At 41.2% G+C, this 19,563-nt stretch overlaps 1 protein-coding gene across 8 annotated transcripts in view; it reads left to right on the top strand.

Annotated features, from left to right (window-relative positions):
* The window catches only part of PNPLA4 (patatin like domain 4, phospholipase and triacylglycerol lipase), a 42,510-nt gene that overhangs the window by 6,875 nt on the left and 16,072 nt on the right, over window positions 1–19,563 (top strand). For 4 of the 8 annotated variants that reach the window (XM_073354407.1, XM_073354418.1, XM_073354428.1 and 1 more), the window contains 3 exons: window positions 6,887–7,071; window positions 12,345–12,439; window positions 12,623–12,758. In XM_073354407.1, the coding sequence (XP_073210508.1) occupies window positions 6,887–7,071; window positions 12,345–12,439; window positions 12,623–12,758 (416 nt within the window). Of the gene's footprint in view, window positions 1–6,886; window positions 7,072–7,460; window positions 7,605–11,419; window positions 11,442–12,344; window positions 12,440–12,622; window positions 12,759–19,563 lie in introns of those variants that run through there. The other 4 variants (XM_073354474.1, XM_073354454.1, XM_073354465.1 and 1 more) reach the window with 4 other exon arrangements.

Raw genomic sequence — 19,563 nt, 5'->3', positions numbered from 1 at the left:
GGAGGATGGTGTGGATTGCACTCTCAGCAAATTTGCGGATGATACTAAACTGGGAGGAGTGGTAGATACGCTGGAGGGGAGGGATAGGATACAGAAGGACCTAGACCAATTGGAAGATTGGGCCAAAAGGAATCTGATGAGGTTCAATAAGGATAAGTGCAGGGTCCTGCACTTAGGACGGAAGAACCCAATGCACAGCTACAGACTAGGGACCGAATGGCTAGGCAGCAGTTCTGCGGAAAAGGACCTAGGGGTGACAGTGGACGAGAAGCTGGATATGAGTCAGCAGTGTGCCCTTGTTGCCAAGAAGGCCAATGGCATTTTGGGATGTATAAGTAGGGGCATAGCGAGCAGATCGAGGGATGTGATCGTTCCCCTCTATTCGACATTGGTGAGGCCTCATCTGGAGTACTGTGTCCAGTTTTGGGCCCCACACTTCAAGAAGGATGTGGATAAATTGGAGAGAGTCCAGCGAAGGGCAACAAAAATGATTAGGGGACTGGAACACATGAGTTATGAGGAGAGGCTGAGGGAGCTGGGATTGTTTAGCCTGCAGAAGAGAAGAATGAGGGGGGATTTGATAGCTGCTTTCAACTACCTGAAAGGGGGTTCCAAAGAGGATGGCTCTAGACTGTTCTCAATGGTAGCAGATGACAGAACAAGGAGTAATGGTCTCAAGTTGCAGTGGGGGAGGTTTAGATTGGATATTAGGAAAAACTTTTTCACTAAGAGGGTGGTGAAACACTGGAATGCGTTACCTAGGGAGGTGGTAGAATCTCCTTCCTTGGAGGTTTTTAAGGTCAGGCTTGACAAAGCCCTGGCTGGGATGATTTAACTGGGAATTGGTCCTGCTTTGAGCAGGGGGTTGGACTAGATGACCTTCTGGGGTCCCTTCCAACCCTGATATTCTATGATTCTATGATTCTTCCCTCTGTTCCTACAACAACACTAATGCCTTGTCTACACTGCCACTTTACGGTGCTGAAACTTTCTCATTCAGGGGTGTGAAAAAAACACCCCCTGAGAGCTGCAAGTTTCAGCTCTGTAAAGTGGCAGTGTAAACAGTGCACCATTGCTGGGAGCTACTCCCCTCATGGGGGTGGTATTTTTTACAGCGCTGGTGCTGCGACTACACAGCCACTTTAAAGCGCTGCCGTGGCAGCACTTTAATGTCCTAGTGAAGACATACCCTAAGATGGATCTGCACTTAAGTCACGTTTACCTGTTTCTGCATCCCTTAAATGCACAATTATGTTCTCTTTGAAAACATTGGCAAGCAACAAATATCTGATGTTCCCAGATACAACAGTCAACGCCAAATTCAATGTAGATTAAATAGGGGAGGTATTTATTAATTTACAGACTAAAGAGGAAACAAAAAAGTTACATAAAGTGTAAATACTTTATCTTGGAAACTAAAATAAGATTCTGAAAGTTGCCACTAAGGTTATGGAGAAATGTAGAGGAAAATAGACCCTCCCAATGAGCTCCATGACAGACCACAGCTTTTGGTTTTAGTTAGTCTGTATCATTTTTTCCTCTCTCTTTTTCTACATCCCTGCACTTCAAAAAGCATCAGTGTCACCATTTCAGTACACACTAGGCTTAGATTATCTCTTACATATGTAGGTGTTACCAAAAAAAGCTGCTCTGATTTCAGAACAAATCTTATTTTGCTCTCTCCCTGCTACACTTTCTTCTTAAAATACACTTTCTATGGCATTTATTTTTTCTTTGTATTGTCTCAACAATTCTACATAAAATATTCATATATATTCTCCAGTTACTTTTCTCACATATCACTTAATTTGCTTATTATACAGCTAGTTGGTTTACAGTGTATCTCATCTTTCTTGAAATAGCCATCTATTATTTTGTAAATTACAGATTCTATATATTCCCCCACAAAAAAAATAGAGATAAGGTAGGAAGTGTTTTTTCAGTGAATTCTAATTAACACCATCTAAACGATAAACTTTTTTTTTTTTTTAAAGAAGGTCTTACACTTTAGACAAAAAATCTCCCATACATTAATGATTCATTTCTGTGTTACCTGATCCAGTCTGTATGGAAGACATTCAACATACAAGTTTAAACAAAGTACAGACTTCAATGTATAAAATATATCAAACTGTCTGTTTCTTGAAAGTATTCTGCTGCTTTTTCATAGACTTTCAAGAAGAGCTTTTCAGGTATTTTTAAACCTGTATACAAAGAGGAAATCTTTCTCCTCTTCCTGTTTTTAATCCGTACTAAATGAAGGATTTAACCTTAATCCTTTAACATAAAGGATTTAACCTTCTGTTAGGGGCTTCTCTTTCGGAATGCTTTATTCTTCTGATCATTCATCACATGACCATATGAAGCCCTGAAACCTGTACTGTACACAAAGGATGTGTTAGAGGCATGCAAACTAAATTTGGGAAAACAAAGAGTCTTAATGCCTAGAGAATTCAAATATTCCTTTAGGTAATGAGTTAATGAGGATCAAACAAATCTGTCCATAGTGACTGTGTAACTGTCACGCTTCACCCCAAATTCTTCAGTGATATTATGATATAATTATGACATAGTTCTGATGTGTTTTATGCAAGATAAGTCATGTTAGATGTCATTGGAAAGGTTATGATCTGCTGAATATGATTATCCTATTTGTATGCATGTATCATTTTTGTATCTGAAGTTAAGAATATTGATTATGTATCTGTATTACAAAAGTGTTTATACCTGGGGAACGCTCACTATTTCATAGATATTTAGGTCAGAAGGGACCATTATGATCATCTAGTCTGACCTCCTGCACAGCGCAGGCCACAGAATTTCACCCACCACTCCTGCATGAATATTTAGCTACCAAAACCATCTTATCCCATCATAACATCTCCTCCATAAACTTATCGAGTTTAATCTTAAATCCACTAAGCAAGAGGCTCTCAGTCTAGATGGCCCATTCAGGTTAATGAGCCATTAGGAGAAAACAATAGGTCTTAGAAGAAGCTTATCTCCCACCTGGGGGCCTTCCTGGGGACACTACAAACAGCCTCCGAGTGATGGCTGCTGTGACACTATAGGGACATGTGATCAGGTCACCTGGTGCTGGTCTGAATCTTGGGATGTCAAGGTTCCTCCCCCACTCTGAACTCTAGGGTACAGATGTGGGGACCTGCATGAAAAACCTCCTAAGCTTATCTTTACCAGCTTAGGTCAAAACTTCCCCAAGGTACAAAATATTCCACCCGTTGTCCTTGGACTGGCCGCTACCACCACCAAACTAATACTGGTTACTGGGGAAGAGCTGTTTGGACGCGTCCTTCCCCCCAAAATACTTCCCAAAACCTTGCACCCCACTTCCTGGACAAGGTTTGGTAAAAAGCCTCACCAATTTGCCTAGGTGACTACAGACCCAGACCCTTGGATCTTAAGAACAATGAACAATCCTCCCAACACTTGCACCCCCCCTTTCCTGGGAAATGTTGGAATAAAAGCCTCACCAATTTGCATAGGTGACCACAGACCCAAACCCTTGGATCTGAGAACAATGAAAAAGCATTCAGTTTTCTTACAAGGAGACTTTTAATAAAAATAGAAGTAAATAGAAATAAAGCAATCCCCCCTGTAAAATCAGGATGGTAGATATCTTGCAGGGTAATTAGATTCAAAAACATAGAGAACCCCTCTAGGCAAAACCTTACGTTACAAAAAAGATACACAGACAGAAATAGTTATTCTATTCAGCACAATTCTTTTCTCAGCCATTTAAAGAAATCATAATCTAACACATACCTAGCTAGATTACTTACTAAAAGTTCTAAGACTCCATTCCTGGTCTATCCCTGGCCAAGACCCAGCATACAGACAGCCACAGACCCTTTGTTTCTCTCCCTCCTCCCAGCTTTTGAAAGTATCTTGTCTCCTCGTTGGTCATTTTGGTCAGGTGCCAGCAAGGTTACCTTTAGCTTCTTAACCCTTTACAGGTGAGAGGAGCTTTCCCCTGGCCAGGAGGGATTTCAAAGGGGTTTACCCTTCCCTTTATATTTATGACATGGGATATCAGTGTTTTTCTACTGATTGGCATGGGGGAACCAAGCTTTGAAACAAAGAGTTCCCCGCCATATAAAAAAGCTATATAAGGCAGGGGAGTGACATCACTGTGGTTCTTCTCTGACTCCCAACCAAAGTGACTCCTGGAAACACCTGAGGAACCAAGACTGAACTGGGGGAAGTGCTGGACCCAGGCTAAAGGGTTTTTAGCCTGTGAACGGAACACCTGGGGATTCCAAGCTGTAAACTAATGCAGCTTGCCCCTTAAGAAACAGCAGCCTGCATGTACCCTCACTTGGGGTGAGAATTTGCTATTCATATCCGATCTATGTAGTATATTTAAGCTTAGTTTGCGGTTTTTGTTTATTTGTTCGGTTATCTGCTTTGATCTGTTTGCGGTCCCTTATAATCACTTAAAATCTGTCTTTTGTTGTTAATAAACTTGTTTTTGCTTTATCTAAAACCAGTGTGTGGGAGTCATAACTGGGGCAGAAAACTGTTGTGTATTCCTCTCCACACTGAGGGAGGGGACGAATTTCATGATCTTATGCTGTAAAGTTCCCTGTGCAGCGCGAGATGGTATTATTTTGGGTTTACAATCCAGAGGGGGTGCGTGCCTGAGTAGCTGGGATGTTCCCTAGCTGGCACCTTCCCATGTAGGGGCTGGACACAGCGTCTGAATGTAACTGCAGCTGAGTGTGTACCTACCAGTATGTGTGCTGGTGAAAGTGCAGGTTGATCACAGCAGCACAGTATAAAGCACAGTATTCCCTCCTGGGGTGCCACCTGGAACTGGGGTACCACCCAGGGCCAGGGAGGCTCAGTGGTACCCCAGTTCCAGGTGGCACCCCAGGGGGGAATCCATCACTGTAACTTTATGTGAACATATGTTTGAGAAGCACACTGAGGTTTAACAACCTTATTATTGTAGTAACATTGGCATGCCTTGGCACCCTCAGATAAATTTACCTTTAAAATGCAATATATTCAAAGAGAACTAGTTTTATAGCTTTTATTTTTGCATGATTTACAAGTGCAGTCCAAACATACTGAAGAAGTTGTATGAAATAAGTGGATTATATAGAGAAAAAATACATAAGCTAATTACTGGGTTTTGGTAGTGCAAAGAGGAAGATAATTTACAAAGGAAATTTAAAGATATAGTTAATTAGAGTAACAAATCTGTTCTCATTAGGCATTCGTCTAGACCTTTGTGTTTTAGGAGCTAAAGGTATCTTGAGGCTGGGAGAGTAACTCGAACAATATGATCTAGCTTTGTTCTCCATTCCCTTTTAACACTCATTTCCTAATCCTTTGCTGAAGGTCTGAAATCATAAGAGTGAGGCCTTCTGTGGCATACTTTGCTTATTTTTTTATTGCTTATTTTAACTATCTTCCATACAGTATATGGCTTTTATGATCAGCAATAGCAGAATCTTGCAAGTTTCTGGAGGTATGTAAGAAGTTAGATCTTTAGGGTTTTGTCTACTCAAGATAAATTTGGGGAAATTTTTTTTCTCTCTAATATTGCTGCAGGTTCAGTTGAGCCCATGGTAAAACTGGTGGGAATTTTGTTTTTAAAATTCCCTTGTATAAACACAGCTTTGAATTTAAGGGTTCTAATAATATTGCTTTGGACTCTTGTCCTCCCTAAAGCTGAGAGTAGACTCAATCCTGTAAAAGATTTCAGATTCCTTTAAAAACAACAAGGAGTCTGGTGGCACCTTAAAGACTAACAGATTTATTGGGTCATAAGCCTTCGTGAGGAAAAACCCACGATGCATCTGAAGAAATGTTTTTTTTACCCACAAAAGCTTATGCCCAAATAAATCTGTTAGTCTTTAAGATGCCACCAGACTCCTCGTTGTTTTGTGGATACAGACTAACACACCTACCTCTCTGATACTCAGATTCCTTTGTTACACATTGGGCAATTGAACTCTAGTTAACGCCGTGTTTAATATTAAGTGCTCTAGATGCCATGCTAAGCATTAACGTAGGCAGATGCCCTGATCCTGTAAACACTTACGTACTTGCTTAACTTTACTTCTTTGAGTAGTCCCATTGAAATCAACGTGTGGTGGTTTTTGTTTTACTTTTTTTAAAACTATAGTTTGTGTCTCTTTTGTCTTCTCACAAATGCAACTATAACATGTGTTTTCTTTTCTCTGAATAAGAAATGCCTTTTACAGACATTTGTCTCTGCATTATTGGATGCTGATGGTAGCATTTCTAAAGTAAATTAATTCCAATAATGAAAGGGAAAAATGTGTTTTTCCAAGAGGACTATTTTAGAGTCAGTACTGCGCATTAAAAGTGAATATGATGACCAGATGTAATTACCTACAATTCGGAGCAATTTTAACCATGTCAGCCAGCAGCAATATGGGTTTAAACTGTACCAATCCATCAAACAGTTCTGGAAAATGACTAGAATCATTTATTTTATTTTTTTTAAAGTTGTCTTTACTAAGTAGCCAAATATGGGAAAACATATCTACTCAATATATTGTGTTAAACTTTTTAATTTAACAAAGGAATACAACATTTATAAAAACACTTTATTAATATCTTATTGTGGATAAAAGTAATTTTCCAGTTGGAACAATAGAAATGGAGCAGTATTTGACGAAGCAGCATTTTGAACACAATTTCCCTGAAATTCAAAGATGCTGTGCACCTACAAGCTCCTGTTGAATTAATTGGGGGTTGAAGGTGCTCAGCTCTTTTGAAAATAAGCCAGCTGTTTTTAGATATTCTGCTTGTGTGTGCTATATAGCAAAAAATAAATGTGTTAAAGCATTTAACTGATCCATCTCCTGATAGCAAAATTTTGTTTCCACAGCAAAAATGAAACATCTCAACCTGTCATTTGCAGCTTGTGGGTTTCTGGGTATATACCACTTGGGGGCAGCATCTGCTCTTTGCAGGCATGGTAAGAAGTTACTGAAGGTTGTGAAGGCTTTTGCAGGAGCTTCTGCAGGATCACTGGTTGCCACAGTTCTGTTAACAATGCCAGAAAACATAGAGGTAATTGAAAAGTAACTAATCCATTTAGAATGTAGCAATTTAAAAAAAAAAAAAAAAAAAAACCTTAAATTCCTAAAGTAAGGTTTTTAGGCTGGCACTATTTTTATTTGGTTGACTGTTTTATTTTGTGAGTGTTTGTTTGTTATTTTAGTTCTTGTCTAGGAGCAGAGCTCACAACTCTTTGTTTTCCCTAACAAAGAAAGTCTGTGTATATTCCTCATACAGTTTTTAAAAATACTTACCAACTAACGAAGTATGTGCTCAATTTAAATAATAAGATTATATTTTAGCTGTATAATTTTAAAGTCACATATGTATAAAGATTTGTTGATATATGTAAAGTCATACATACACGTGTGCACGCACATACACTATTTGTATCCTTGTAGTTTAGGACAGCAGTTCTCAACCGGGGATCTGTGGCCCCCTGGGGATCCATGAGCCGGTTTCAGGGGGTCTTTGAGCCCCAAGCTCTGGTGCCCTGTGGAGCAGAAGCCCCGAGCCCATGGGCAGAGTTGGTGGGGAGATCAGAGGTGCATTGACCCCCAAACTGCAGTGCCTTAACCGTAGCAGAGCAGTCCCAGCGGCAGCTCCACACACCGCTCTTCCCCAACCCCTGAAGCCCCGCCTCCTAGCCGGGTTGGTGGTGGGAAGTTGGAACTGGGCAGTGTGGGGTGTCTGCTGCTCTGACAGGTTTCATGGAGGAGGAAGTGCAGCGCTCCCTTGTCTTCTCTTGGTGCCCAGGGCTGTGGCTGCTCCTCAGCTCCCAGCTCCTTTTGTACAACCAGTAAGAGCTGCCTGGGCATGGGGATCTCGTTCTGCAGAGCCTTCGGGGAGCAGCGACAGTAGTGGTGTGTGTGTGTCTCTTGGCACAGCCCCTAGAACCCCTCTCCCTGCACCCTGAGCAGTTTTCAAACTTTTTGAGCTGAACCCCTTACCCTTTCAGTTATAATTTTTGGTTGCGCCTCCCCCAACCCAGACAAGCTGGGTGGTCTGCCGAGGTGAGTTGGGGATGGAGTTGGTGCTCCCTTCCTGAGCCCTGCTGGCTCTGCCCCACTCCCACCCCAAATAGAAGTCAAACTTCACCTATGCCCGAGGTCCGTGCCCAGGGGCCGGAGCCCCGATGTCCTGCAGGGCAGAAGCCCAGATGGAAGAACCTGAAGCCCAGAGCCCCCAATCCTTACCACCACCACCCAGACTCTGGAGTTTTTGTAGCATGTTGGGGGCAGAAGGGGCTGAGAAAGAAAAAGGTTGAGAAACCTGGGTTTAGGGGACAATATGAGGGAAGTGATGAGTGAGATTTTTGCTGGTGATATGCTTTTAATTTATTAAAGTTTGCTGTAGAGTGGTAATCAGTTTCTGTCCTAGGCTGACAGTCACAGCCAACTGCAGACACTGTTCAGTAAGCATGCACTGCTGTCCTTGTAAGGAAGGAGATATAAGGAACTTACAGGTGCTTTCTTAATTGATTGATATTAGCGCATACAGTTACAGGCTTTGATTCTCTATTTTGTCCAAGGTCTGATTGGGTGGAGTAAAGAGTGGATGATTGAGGGCATGTTTGCAGGAAGCCAGTTATGGCTTTCTGATTCAGGGCCAAGTAGCCCTGCTCAATTTCGGGCTGTCGCTGTGAACTTACACCAATGGAGGATGATGCATGGCAGAGCTCTGCCATTCCCCCTACCTGTCCCACCCAGGCTTTACCCCTCCAAAATATCCCCTCCTCCTTAGGCTGGAAGTGGTGAGGGAGAGAGAGTGGAGCAGCAGAGCTTTCTGATGGAGAGTTCTCTGCAGCAGCAATTCTCCACTACCTCGGCTGCTTGAAGGCCACTTTGCACTTCTTATGCAGCCCAAAGTGGCCTTAGTAGACTGGAGAATCCAACCCAAAATGTAAAAATGAAACTAAATGATCATTCACTGACTACCAGCACAAGCCCAAAAGTTTTGGTTTTGCTCTTTTATTGAAATAAAGTACATATTACATTGTCTGATATTAATGAAATTTTGCATGTACAGATATCATTATATGAATTAGAGAACACTATTTGAGGTCTCTAGCCTTTCTTTACATTTTTAAAAATTAACTTTTTCATCATTCTGTTTCTGTTGCACGAATGGAAAATTATGTGAGCCCTCCAGTGGACAAAATAATACAGTAGAACCTCAGAGTTACGAACACCAAAATTACGAACTGACCAGTCAGCCACAAACCTCATTTGGAACCGGAAGTACGCAATCAAGCAGCAGCAGAGACGAAAAAATAAGGCAAATGCAGTACAGTACTGTGTTAAACATAAACTATGAAAAAATAAAGGGAAAGCAGCATTTTTCTTCTGCATAGTAAAGTTTCAAAGCTGTATTAAGTTATAAACTTTTCAGAGAACAACTATAACACTTTGTTCAGAATTACAAATGTTTCAGAGTTATGAGCAACCTCCATTCCTGAGATGTTCATAACTCAAGGTTCTACTGTATCTCTTAATTTACATGGATGTTACCCAAAGACAGTTCAGTCTTGTGGATAGAATGTGTTTCATTCAAATGTTGCATTTCTATTGAAATTTCTGTTCAACTTTTCTGTCACTGTAATTCTATATTCTTACCATTAGCAAAAAATTCCAACTGAGCCAAACCATGAACAAAGAATGTTACAAAGAACATTCCAACATAGACATATTTGATATCCATAAAAGCAACTTTGTTAGACAAGTTAGGTTTTTTTTCAAATATGGCTAAGTTAGACAAATAATTAGGACTTTCTCCCACCCCTGATTACAGAGATCTTGTGTGGGTTTCTGAATCTGAGGAGAGAGTCTAAAAGTGAGGTGAGCTGTAATTAGTGCTTGGTGAATAATGGATTTTTTCAGTTTGCTGTAAAATTAAAAAAAAAATGAAAAAAAAGTTTTGTTTTGCATTGAAGGGAAAATGTTTTTTGAAAACTTCCTACAAATCAAAATATTCCAGGAATGTCAAAACAAAACATTTCGACCCAAAAATTTCATTTTACTTTCAGGCTTTTTGATTAAAACAAAGGAAAGGAGGACTAGATTCACAACTTTGGTAGTGAAGAAGTGGTGGTGGCTTAGCTCCCTTGTAAGCTTTAGCCCAGTGGTTAGGGCACTCACTTGGGATGTGACACGTGCCAAATGTGATTTTCAAAAGTTCCTAAGCAGGTTAAGCACTTAACTTTCATTAGTTTCTGCATCTTTAGGCATATCAATACTAAGTCACTTTTGCAAATGGAACTTAGGCTCCTAAGTCACACTGATGCTTTTGAATAGTTTAATATCTTATGACCATAACTTTGAGTAGTTGTCAACAGGAGATGTTCTTTTTGATGGCAAAAGTGAATAATTCTTATTATGACTAGATCCTGTCATACAAAACAATAGCCTGTAATACATAGTGTGTCCACACTTATTCACTTGAAATGAACAGGTGATTTGGAATTGGTAATGCCCTATAGAGCGCAATTTGTCAGTAGTTCCTATCTGATATCTGTTTGACCTGTGAGAAATAAGTTGGTCTCAGACATGTTATAGTGAAGATTTGTTTCTAGTACAAATCTATCACAGTTGGCATTTAATTCACACATATGTTGCCAGTCTATACAGAGAGCCTGAGTAGGGAGACTAAATTTTCCTCGGGCACTTAGGTGGGCCAGATTTAAGACACATGCAAGGTATGGGAAAGTTTTACTGCTGCCAATGGTATATATCTCTTCTGTGGATAGCATGCCTTCTGTTTTCAGGGCTGTCAATCTTTACCTTTTCTGAGCACTGATTTTATAACATGTTACCCAAAAAAACGAACAAAAATCCCTGTAACCAGATGTCTCCAAATGGTTGATCCAAGACTCTATTTTTAATTTATTTATTTATTGCAACAAATTTAGTATTTCATCATGCAGAAAGCTATTAACCAAAAAACTCTAAGCTATTTATAGACCACTCTAATATACAACTGAACACTTAAAGTACATTTAGGTACAACATGTCTCTTGAAAACCAGTTTTGAAAACTGGATAGCAGGTTCTTCGAGACACTAGAACTGGAATAACTCTTTTCACAAAATGGTATAGGAATTCATACAAATACAGTTTTGCTAATCTCAAGCATTCAAAGTCCAAAGTTAGACCCTCTGAAAATCATCTTAAAAGCAAATAAATATTGGGTTCTTTTTATTTGCCTTCTGACAGTTGAGCTTCTGACATTTTAGGGTTCATATTTCTAAGCTTTGATCTGCAACAATGAGGTTTGGAAACTTAGGGTTTTTTTTTAAAAAATTGATATTCTTACCTTTATAACATGACATCAGGACCTGGAACTTTAAGAAAAACACTAGATGTTGCAAGACTTCTCAATAAAATGGTGAGAGATAGCAGTATATTCCATACTTGCAAGTAAATATGAATTTAATATGTTGTCACAAAAATATATTTACTGTACATAAAGTAATTGTGTTCAGCAGCTTCAGAGAACTGGCCCTTGTGGATCAGATGCAATATTACCTTTATTCCAATGTAAATTGCTTGTATTTACTGAAGATTTACTCTCAGAATGTCTTTTATCTGTCAGTTTTGCCTACCCACTTCAGTTGTCACCAGTGCTTGTTAATTTTCCCAACAACTGCAGAAATTTTGCTTTTGCATCAGTGAGGGAGGAGCCTTTAAATACCTTTTCAATCTTTCTTTTTATACAGCTGTAGTGAAATACCTCAACTGTATCTTTATTGGTTAAGTGAATTTTAAGATGTCGCTTTCCATTGAAATTCCCTGATATAAAAGCTAACTTCTGCAATGTTACATGTCAGCGGATTCCTCATCTAATGGGTGATATTCATAGAAAATAAACAGCATACCTTTTGGATTTTTATATATATATATATATATATATATATATACACACACATATATATATCAGGTGAAAGAAAAAATCCGTAAGGTATGCTGTTTATTTTCTATGAATATATAAATATATAAAACTTTCTTTCACATTTTTTCCCATGTGGTATACACAAGTGAGATGGTGTGGTGTGGAGAAGTAATTAATTTGTCTTATTCACATCTGGTTTGTCTGTAATGGGACGTGAGCAGACATAGACTTCATCAGTTATCTTGTAATTCCTTTTTGGTAAAGTAAATGCTCATCAATTAATATGCTATGGATAAACCATTACACTACAATTATTTATAATTAACATTTGGTGTTATTCAGGTGGACATGGTTTTTAATAACTACATAACCTTTCATACCAAGCATTTTAATTTTCAGGAATGCGAAGTGTTTACCTATAACTTTGCAGAGGAAATTAGAAAACTGTACTTTGGTGCAGTGACACCAGGTTATGATTTCATGACACGACTTAGGTATGTATCTTAATGAACTTTTCTAAGTTCAATTCTATATAAAACTCAAAATTCGTGAAAATAGTGAGAAAGTATAGAAGGCTATTTGTACTATGGAAAGCTCAGCTTTCTTCCACTTCTGAAATATTTATAAGCTGTTCAATAATTAATGGTGAATAATGTTAATCATTTTCTTTATTACAGGGCAGGTATAGAGTCTTTTCTTCCTTCTAATGCTCATGAGATAGCAGAGAATCGTCTCTTTGTATCAATCACCAACACTAAAAATGGAAAAAATTATTTGGTTTCAAATTTTTCCTCCAGGGAGGACCTCATTAAGGTAACAAAGTTGCATATCACTTCTGTAAATGAAAATGCATGCCTGTCTCCCAAAGTCTGGGACATCTTTTTTTTTTTTATTATTTTTGTAATTTGATTAAATCCTATTCCTTTTACTCATTTGAGTAATCTCACTGACTTCAGTGGGACTGCCCACATAACCAAGGCAAGCAAAAATATAGTAGCACAGCAGCACCACTATAGTTAAGGTTGTGTCACAACTTCTGTTTAAAGGTCAATGTTTTTAAGTCTTCTAAAATCAACATGCTTAATCAGATTCCTTTCAAATTTGGTGTGCCTCATGATGGTGCAGGATAAGGGTAGTGACCCAAATTTGGGCTAGGAGTTCCAGAGATACAAACCCTGAAAAAAACTAGCCATTTTTCAAAAAGTTTCTAGATAGTATGTTTTTGTACAGAGCAGGAGCTCAAACTATTGATGTGATGCAGATCAAATGGTCTCAGTCTGTTGAGTTTTACCCAAAGTTGTGTGTAGCACCCACTAAATCTTTGTGAGACCCAAACTGAGAACAGTATTTAAGAAAATGTACATTATTTACAGACTGCATACAACAATACAGAAAAATGCCTACAAGATTTACATTCCTGCCATTTTATGGGCTTTAAAGCTCAACTCTTGTACATAAGAATGGCCATACTGGGTGAGACCAATGGTCCATCTAACACAGTGTCCTGTCTCTGACAGTGGCCAGTGCCAGATGCTTCAGAGGGAATGCACAGAACAGAGCAATTTATCAGGTGAACCATTTCTGTCATCCAGTGCCATCTTCTGGTTTAGGGACACCCAGAGCATGAGGTTGCATCCCTGCACATCTTGGCTAATAGCCATTGAGGGACATATCCTCCATGAACTCACCTAATTATTTTTTGAACCCAGTTATAGTTTTGGCCTTCACAACAACCCATGGCAATAACTTACTTGGGTTGAGTGTGCATTATGGGAACAAGTACTTTTGTTTCTTTTAAAGCTGCTGCCTGTTAATTTCATCAGGTGACCCCTAGTTTATGTGTTATGTGAAGGCATAAATAATACTTCCCTATTCACTGCCTTTATACCATTCATGATTTTATACACATCAATTATATCACTCCTCAGTCTTCTTTTTTCTAAGCTTGAACAATCACAGTTTTTTAAATCTCTCCTTATATGGAGCTGCTCCATATCACTAATAATTTTGGTTGCCCTTCTCTGTACTTTTCAAATTTTAATATATCTTTTTTTGAGATGGGACAACCAGAATTGCATTAATTATTTAGGTGTGGGGATACCATGGATTTTTATAGTGGCATTGTGATATTTTCTGTTTTATCATTTATCACTTTCTAATGGTTCCTAAGACGTTTAGCTTTTTTGACTAGTTCTGCACATTGAGCGGGTGTTTTCAGAGAACTATTCACAGTGACTGCCAAGATCTTTCTTGAGTAGTAACAGCTAATTTAGAGCCAGTCATTTTGTATGTATAGTTGGGATTATTTTTTCCAATGTGCATTACTTTTCACTTATCAACACTGTAAGTGCTTTCAAATCTGATTGGTTACTCAGATTGCTTTGAAATTAGGTTTGTGTCATGGGGATGCAGGATAACATTGTAATCAAAATTTGGGGTCATTTGACTGAGTGGTTCCTGAGTGAAAGAAACCCCCTGTCATGGGGTGAATGAATCCCATACTGGCCCAGCAACCAAAGAATTAATACAGGCACTGCAGGCTGCTACCGATTGGAAGCCTTGAAGCAGCTGGGAGGATAAAAGAGCTGGGTGGCAGAGTGGCGGGACAGTTACCAGAGAAGTGAGCAGGCTGAAGATAAAAGCTCCTGACAGCAAACTACTAAAGAGCTTCCCAGAAACAACAGTCCAGGAGCGGATTAACTGATCGACAGGGTGGGGAGCCTGCAAAGATCCAGGGAAAGGTAGGAAAAAGATCAGGGCATTGTCAGAGTCGAAGAATCCTGATTTTGCTTACCTGACTTGAAGGCCCTGAGCTGGAACCCAGTGGAGTGGGCGGGCACGGGTTCCCATACCAACCCCTTGGCAGACTTGGAACTCAAGAAAAGTTTGTCAAACTCCTGTGCACTTTGGACACTCAGCCCAGGCTCGGTAAGCCCTAGGGCTGTGCTACACTTGGCCAGATGGGCTCTGTTGCACTCCTGCACCATCCCATACCTCACTTTCCCCAAAATAAAAAATAGTTATTTCTTTCTTCTGCCTTGTACTGTTAAACTGAGAAATACCAATGACTGGAGGAATCACAGGCCCTGTGGAGATAGATGGCTGTGAGCTCACTCTTTAATTAACACATTTAAGGGTGAGCTAACCACAAGCCTCCACTAAGATAAAAGGAGTTTTGGACTGAGTGGCTGGAGGTTGACCAGCCTCTTTATTATTCTGCTGTGTTCATAATAAACCTCCCCATAAAATAGAAGCATGTTATATTTTAACAGAAACAACTGGTCACAAACAACATGAGTTATTAAATCTTTACTGCACAGAAACATCAGTGGGTGTTCACTCACGGCAGTGGCATTGGTACACTCCCTCGAACTACCCAGCCATGCATGAAGCGGCTTCACAGAAACCTTGTGATTATCTTATCCTTAAATGTGTTAATTTGAGTCATGGGTGGCAATTTTATTGCGAGTAATCCAAGTGTTTGGGGCGGAGGGTGAGGGGGGGAATAGACAGGTGACTGCTTCCTAGAGCAGGAGGAGAGGAGTATTAGGGAGCAGAGGAATGGGTAAATAAGGCGTCAGAGGGTTTTGGGGCTGCAGTGAGTCTAGTTTTACCCAAGGTACTGTACGGCACCCAATAAGTTTCTGAGGGACTCCAGTGAATGATGTTTAAGAACAGGTTCACTTATTTGCTTGTGCAGTCTAATAGGATTACAGTGCGTAAGCACCAATAAAGAAGAAAAAACATGACGGTTTCTGTGAAGCCGCTTCATGCATGCCTGATGGGTTGGAGGGAATGTGCCAATGCCATTGCCGTTCGTGAACACCCACTGATGTTTCTGTGCAGTAAAGATTTAATAACTCATGTTATTTGCAGGCTGGTCTAACCAAAATTTTGGTTATATCAAGTGGGGAGGAACCAGGTACAGAGGACTTTGTGGTAGGAGGACAGGAGAGGGATTGCTGCTCTTGAGGGAGCGGGGAAATGAGGATGTGTTGGAAAGCCTTGGATTGTCTGAGAAAAGCTGTTTTACCAGTTTCTGAGAATAGGGAGGAGAATGTGGCTGGTAATTGCTACTTCTTGATCTCAGCGCAGATTTATGCGGTGTTTCCAAAGACACACAGGATGGGAGTGGAGAGAGGTGGCCTGTGTTGGCATCATGTTTTGCCCACTCTGACGCATCTAACTGATGGCTTAACAGGTTGTGACCTACCTAGAGCAGGGGTGGGCAAACATTTTGGCCCAAGGGCCACATCTGGCTATAGAAATTGTATGGCAGGCCATGAATGCTTATGAAATTGGAGTTGGGGCGAGGACTGTGGCTGGGGGTGCAGGCTCTGGGGTGGGGCCAGAAATGAGGAGTTCAAGGTGTGGGAGGGGGCTCTTGGCTGGGGCATGGGGAATGGGGGGGAGGGCTCCGGCTGGGGGTGTGAGCTCTGGTGTGGGGCTGAGGATGAGGAGTTTGGGGTGCAGAAGGGTGCTCTGGGCTGGGACTGAGGGATTTGGAGGGCGTGAGGGGTATCAGGGCTGGGGTAGGGGGTTGGGGCATGGGGACGTGGCTCAGGGTGCAGGCTCAGGTGGTGCTTACTTCAAGTGACTTCAGGAAGCAGCAGCATGTCCCCCCTCTGTCTCCTAGGCAGAGGCGCGGGCAGGCAGCTCTGCTGCGTGCTGACCCATCTGCAGGTACCACCCCTGCAGCTCCCATTGGCTGTGATTCCCGGCCAATGGGAGCTGCAGGGACAGTGCTTGGGATGGGAGCAGCATGCAGAGCCAGAGGGGGGACATGCCGTTGCTTCCGGGAGTGGCCCCCGACCCTGCTTCCCAGCTGGAGCTCCGGAGTGGGGCAAGCCCCAGACCCCGCTCCCCAGCGGGAGCTCGAGCACCGGATTAAAGTGGCTGGTGGGCCGGATCCAGCCCACAGGCCGTAGTTTGCCCACCCCTGACCTTGGGAGACAATGATCTGCGTCTTATTCCTGATGTGCATTTCATATGTTATATTAAGAGCGGATTAAGACTGCATCATAGATTTGTGTCCAGCAGCAGTGATTGGTTTCTCTGAGTTGGCTGAGTGTTTGAATAACTGCTACAGTGACCATATGATTAATATTAATAAGTGTTGGTAGAACATTAAATCAGGAAATTGGAGGGTTTATGGCTGACTGAAAATACTTACTGTATGGCAAAGAAAAACTGCAAGCTCTGCCACCTCCCTGTTTCTCAGAGATGGGGTACATCTGTTGGGCAGGGGTCTTGCTCTCTCTCTCTCAAACATAAAACTGTCAGTATTTTAGAAGAGAAATCCTGTCTGTGATTTCTCTCACCATCCCTTCCAAACTCCACTGCCCAACCATTCTGAGTCATGACCTGTAATGTCTACATGTATCTATGCAGCTACAGACATTGTAGCTGGCACATGGATTGGTGCTTGAACTGTGCCATGAAGTGGCTGTGGAGCAGCACAAGAGCTTGCTGAACCATGCTGCTGGTGCACATATTCATCATTCTGGTCATGAGCCCTTGGTCCTGCTCCCTGTTCACCCTCTTTATCCAGGAGCTTCTGGAGCTGTCTCTCCTCATGGAGTGTGCCTCTCTCCTGCTTAGTTTTCCTAAAAGCAAGGTGCTGTTTGCTCCTCCTTGGTCCTCCTCCTGATCCCGTTGCTGGCTAATTGTGACACTCAGAGTTCTAGGTGAGAGGCTTGGCCCAGCAGGTGAGAAAGTGCCTGCCAATGGAATGAAACAGTAAATTAATTATATTGCCATTGGGGGAAGGAAGAGAATCTCCTCATTTTGCTTTCTTTCTGTACACAACCACACAATTTGCAATATTTTGGAATGCTTATATATCATTCCTTCATGAATTCTCACGTATAATCATTTTCTTGTCTACCATTGGGAGCCTTGTGCACACACACACTGTGGTAAGTAACATTGATTTTACTTTAATTAAAAGAAAAAAGTTGGATCTAGCTGAGAGATGGTGGGTTAAAGTCATATTTCAGGGATATTTACCAGTACTGGCTTAGACTTTGTTTCATGCAAGGGAAGCGCTCTAATATTTCAGAAATACGAGAATGGGGAAAAAAAGTAATTTTCCTTGCAAGTGGTAGGGTCCCATCAGTGTATGCAGTGGACCTGGTGATTGTGAAGGGGTTCACTTGCTACACGATTGCTTTCTTGTGGCCAGGCATGATACAGAAGCTCTTTCCCCATATAGTACCCCTTGCTGACAGTCGCTCTGTCAGTGTAGTGGTCTCTGTTCCCAAAATTTGGCCTTCCAGCGAGGTCAAGCTTTACTCCACCCTATCTAGGTAAACAGAGAATCCAACCTAACTGTAATCCAGTGACTTTACAACCAGTTTGCCATCTGTCTCTGGGTTCTTTATGCCCCTTACCTCAAGGGCTTTCACCCCAACTTCCTTAATGGCTGGTAGGGGAGCCCCGGCCCTCCCTCTTCTCTAGGTTCCAGCTCACAGCCAAAGTCTGCTCCCTTAGGCCATGGATCAGTGGGTAGTGATCGATCTATTGGGGATCTCTCTGCCGTCGACTCCAGAACTCCACCATGGCAAGAGGCGGAAGCGGAGTCGACGGGGGAGCGGCAGCTGTCGATCCTGTGCCGCGAGGATGCAAAGTAAGTGATTCTAAGTCGATCTAAGATATGTCGACTTCAGCTATGCTTTCTCGTAGCTGAAGTTGCGTATCTTAGATTGATTTCCCTCCCCCCCAGTGTAGACCAGGCCTTAGAGTCCTTGATGCTTCCCTGCACTCTTCTATTCTCCAGAGAGTGATTGCAGACTCTCTTCCTGCAGCCCTCTTCTGTTTCAAATTTCCTGGCTTTTTAATCACCACCCAGCCCCTCCCCAGCTGGGTTTCATCATCAATTAAGCCTGGCTGTCTCTCTCACAAGGTGCTGCCGGGTATGTTAGTTAGCCTCAGGCCAACAGTAACCCCTTCAGGCCCTGTGTGGGGTACACCCACATCACAGTGACTTAGCAGCCCATTGGTGAGTGTAGAGGTTTAGTAAGCTACCAGGGGGGTCTCAGAAAGTTCTCTCTACCCAGAAAGCTAAAACATTGTCTTGAATTCCTGTTCCATAAAACATTTTCCTTAGGGCTGTCAATTAATTGCAGTTAACTCATGCCATTAACTCAAAAAAAATTAATTGTGATTAATTACACTGTTAAACAATAGAATACCAATTAAAATGCATTAAATATTTTGGATGTTTTTCTGTGTTTTCAAATATATATTACAACACAATACCAAGTGTACAATGCCCACGTTATATTATTTGTATTACAAATATTTGCACTGTAAAAATGATAAACAAAAGAAATAGCATTTTTCAAGTTACCTTATACAAGGATTGTAGTGCAGTCTCTTTATCGAGAACGTGTAACTTACAGATGTAGGCTCTAAAGTTTAAATTGTTTTGGTTTTGAGTGCAGTTATGGAACAAAAAAAATCTAGAAGTCCACTCAGTCTTACTTCTTGTTCAACCAATCACTAAGACAAACCAGTTTACATTTATGGGAGATAATGCTGCCTTCTTTTTGTTTACAATGTCACCTGAAACTGAGAACAGGCATTCGCATGGTGCTTTTGTAGCTGGCGTTGCATG

The sequence above is a fragment of the Lepidochelys kempii genome, chromosome 1 (assembly GCF_965140265.1).
Source record: "Lepidochelys kempii isolate rLepKem1 chromosome 1, rLepKem1.hap2, whole genome shotgun sequence".
In the NCBI taxonomy this organism is placed as follows: domain Eukaryota; kingdom Metazoa; phylum Chordata; order Testudines; family Cheloniidae; genus Lepidochelys; species Lepidochelys kempii.
This window is presented reverse-complemented; position numbering and strand designations above follow the sequence as displayed.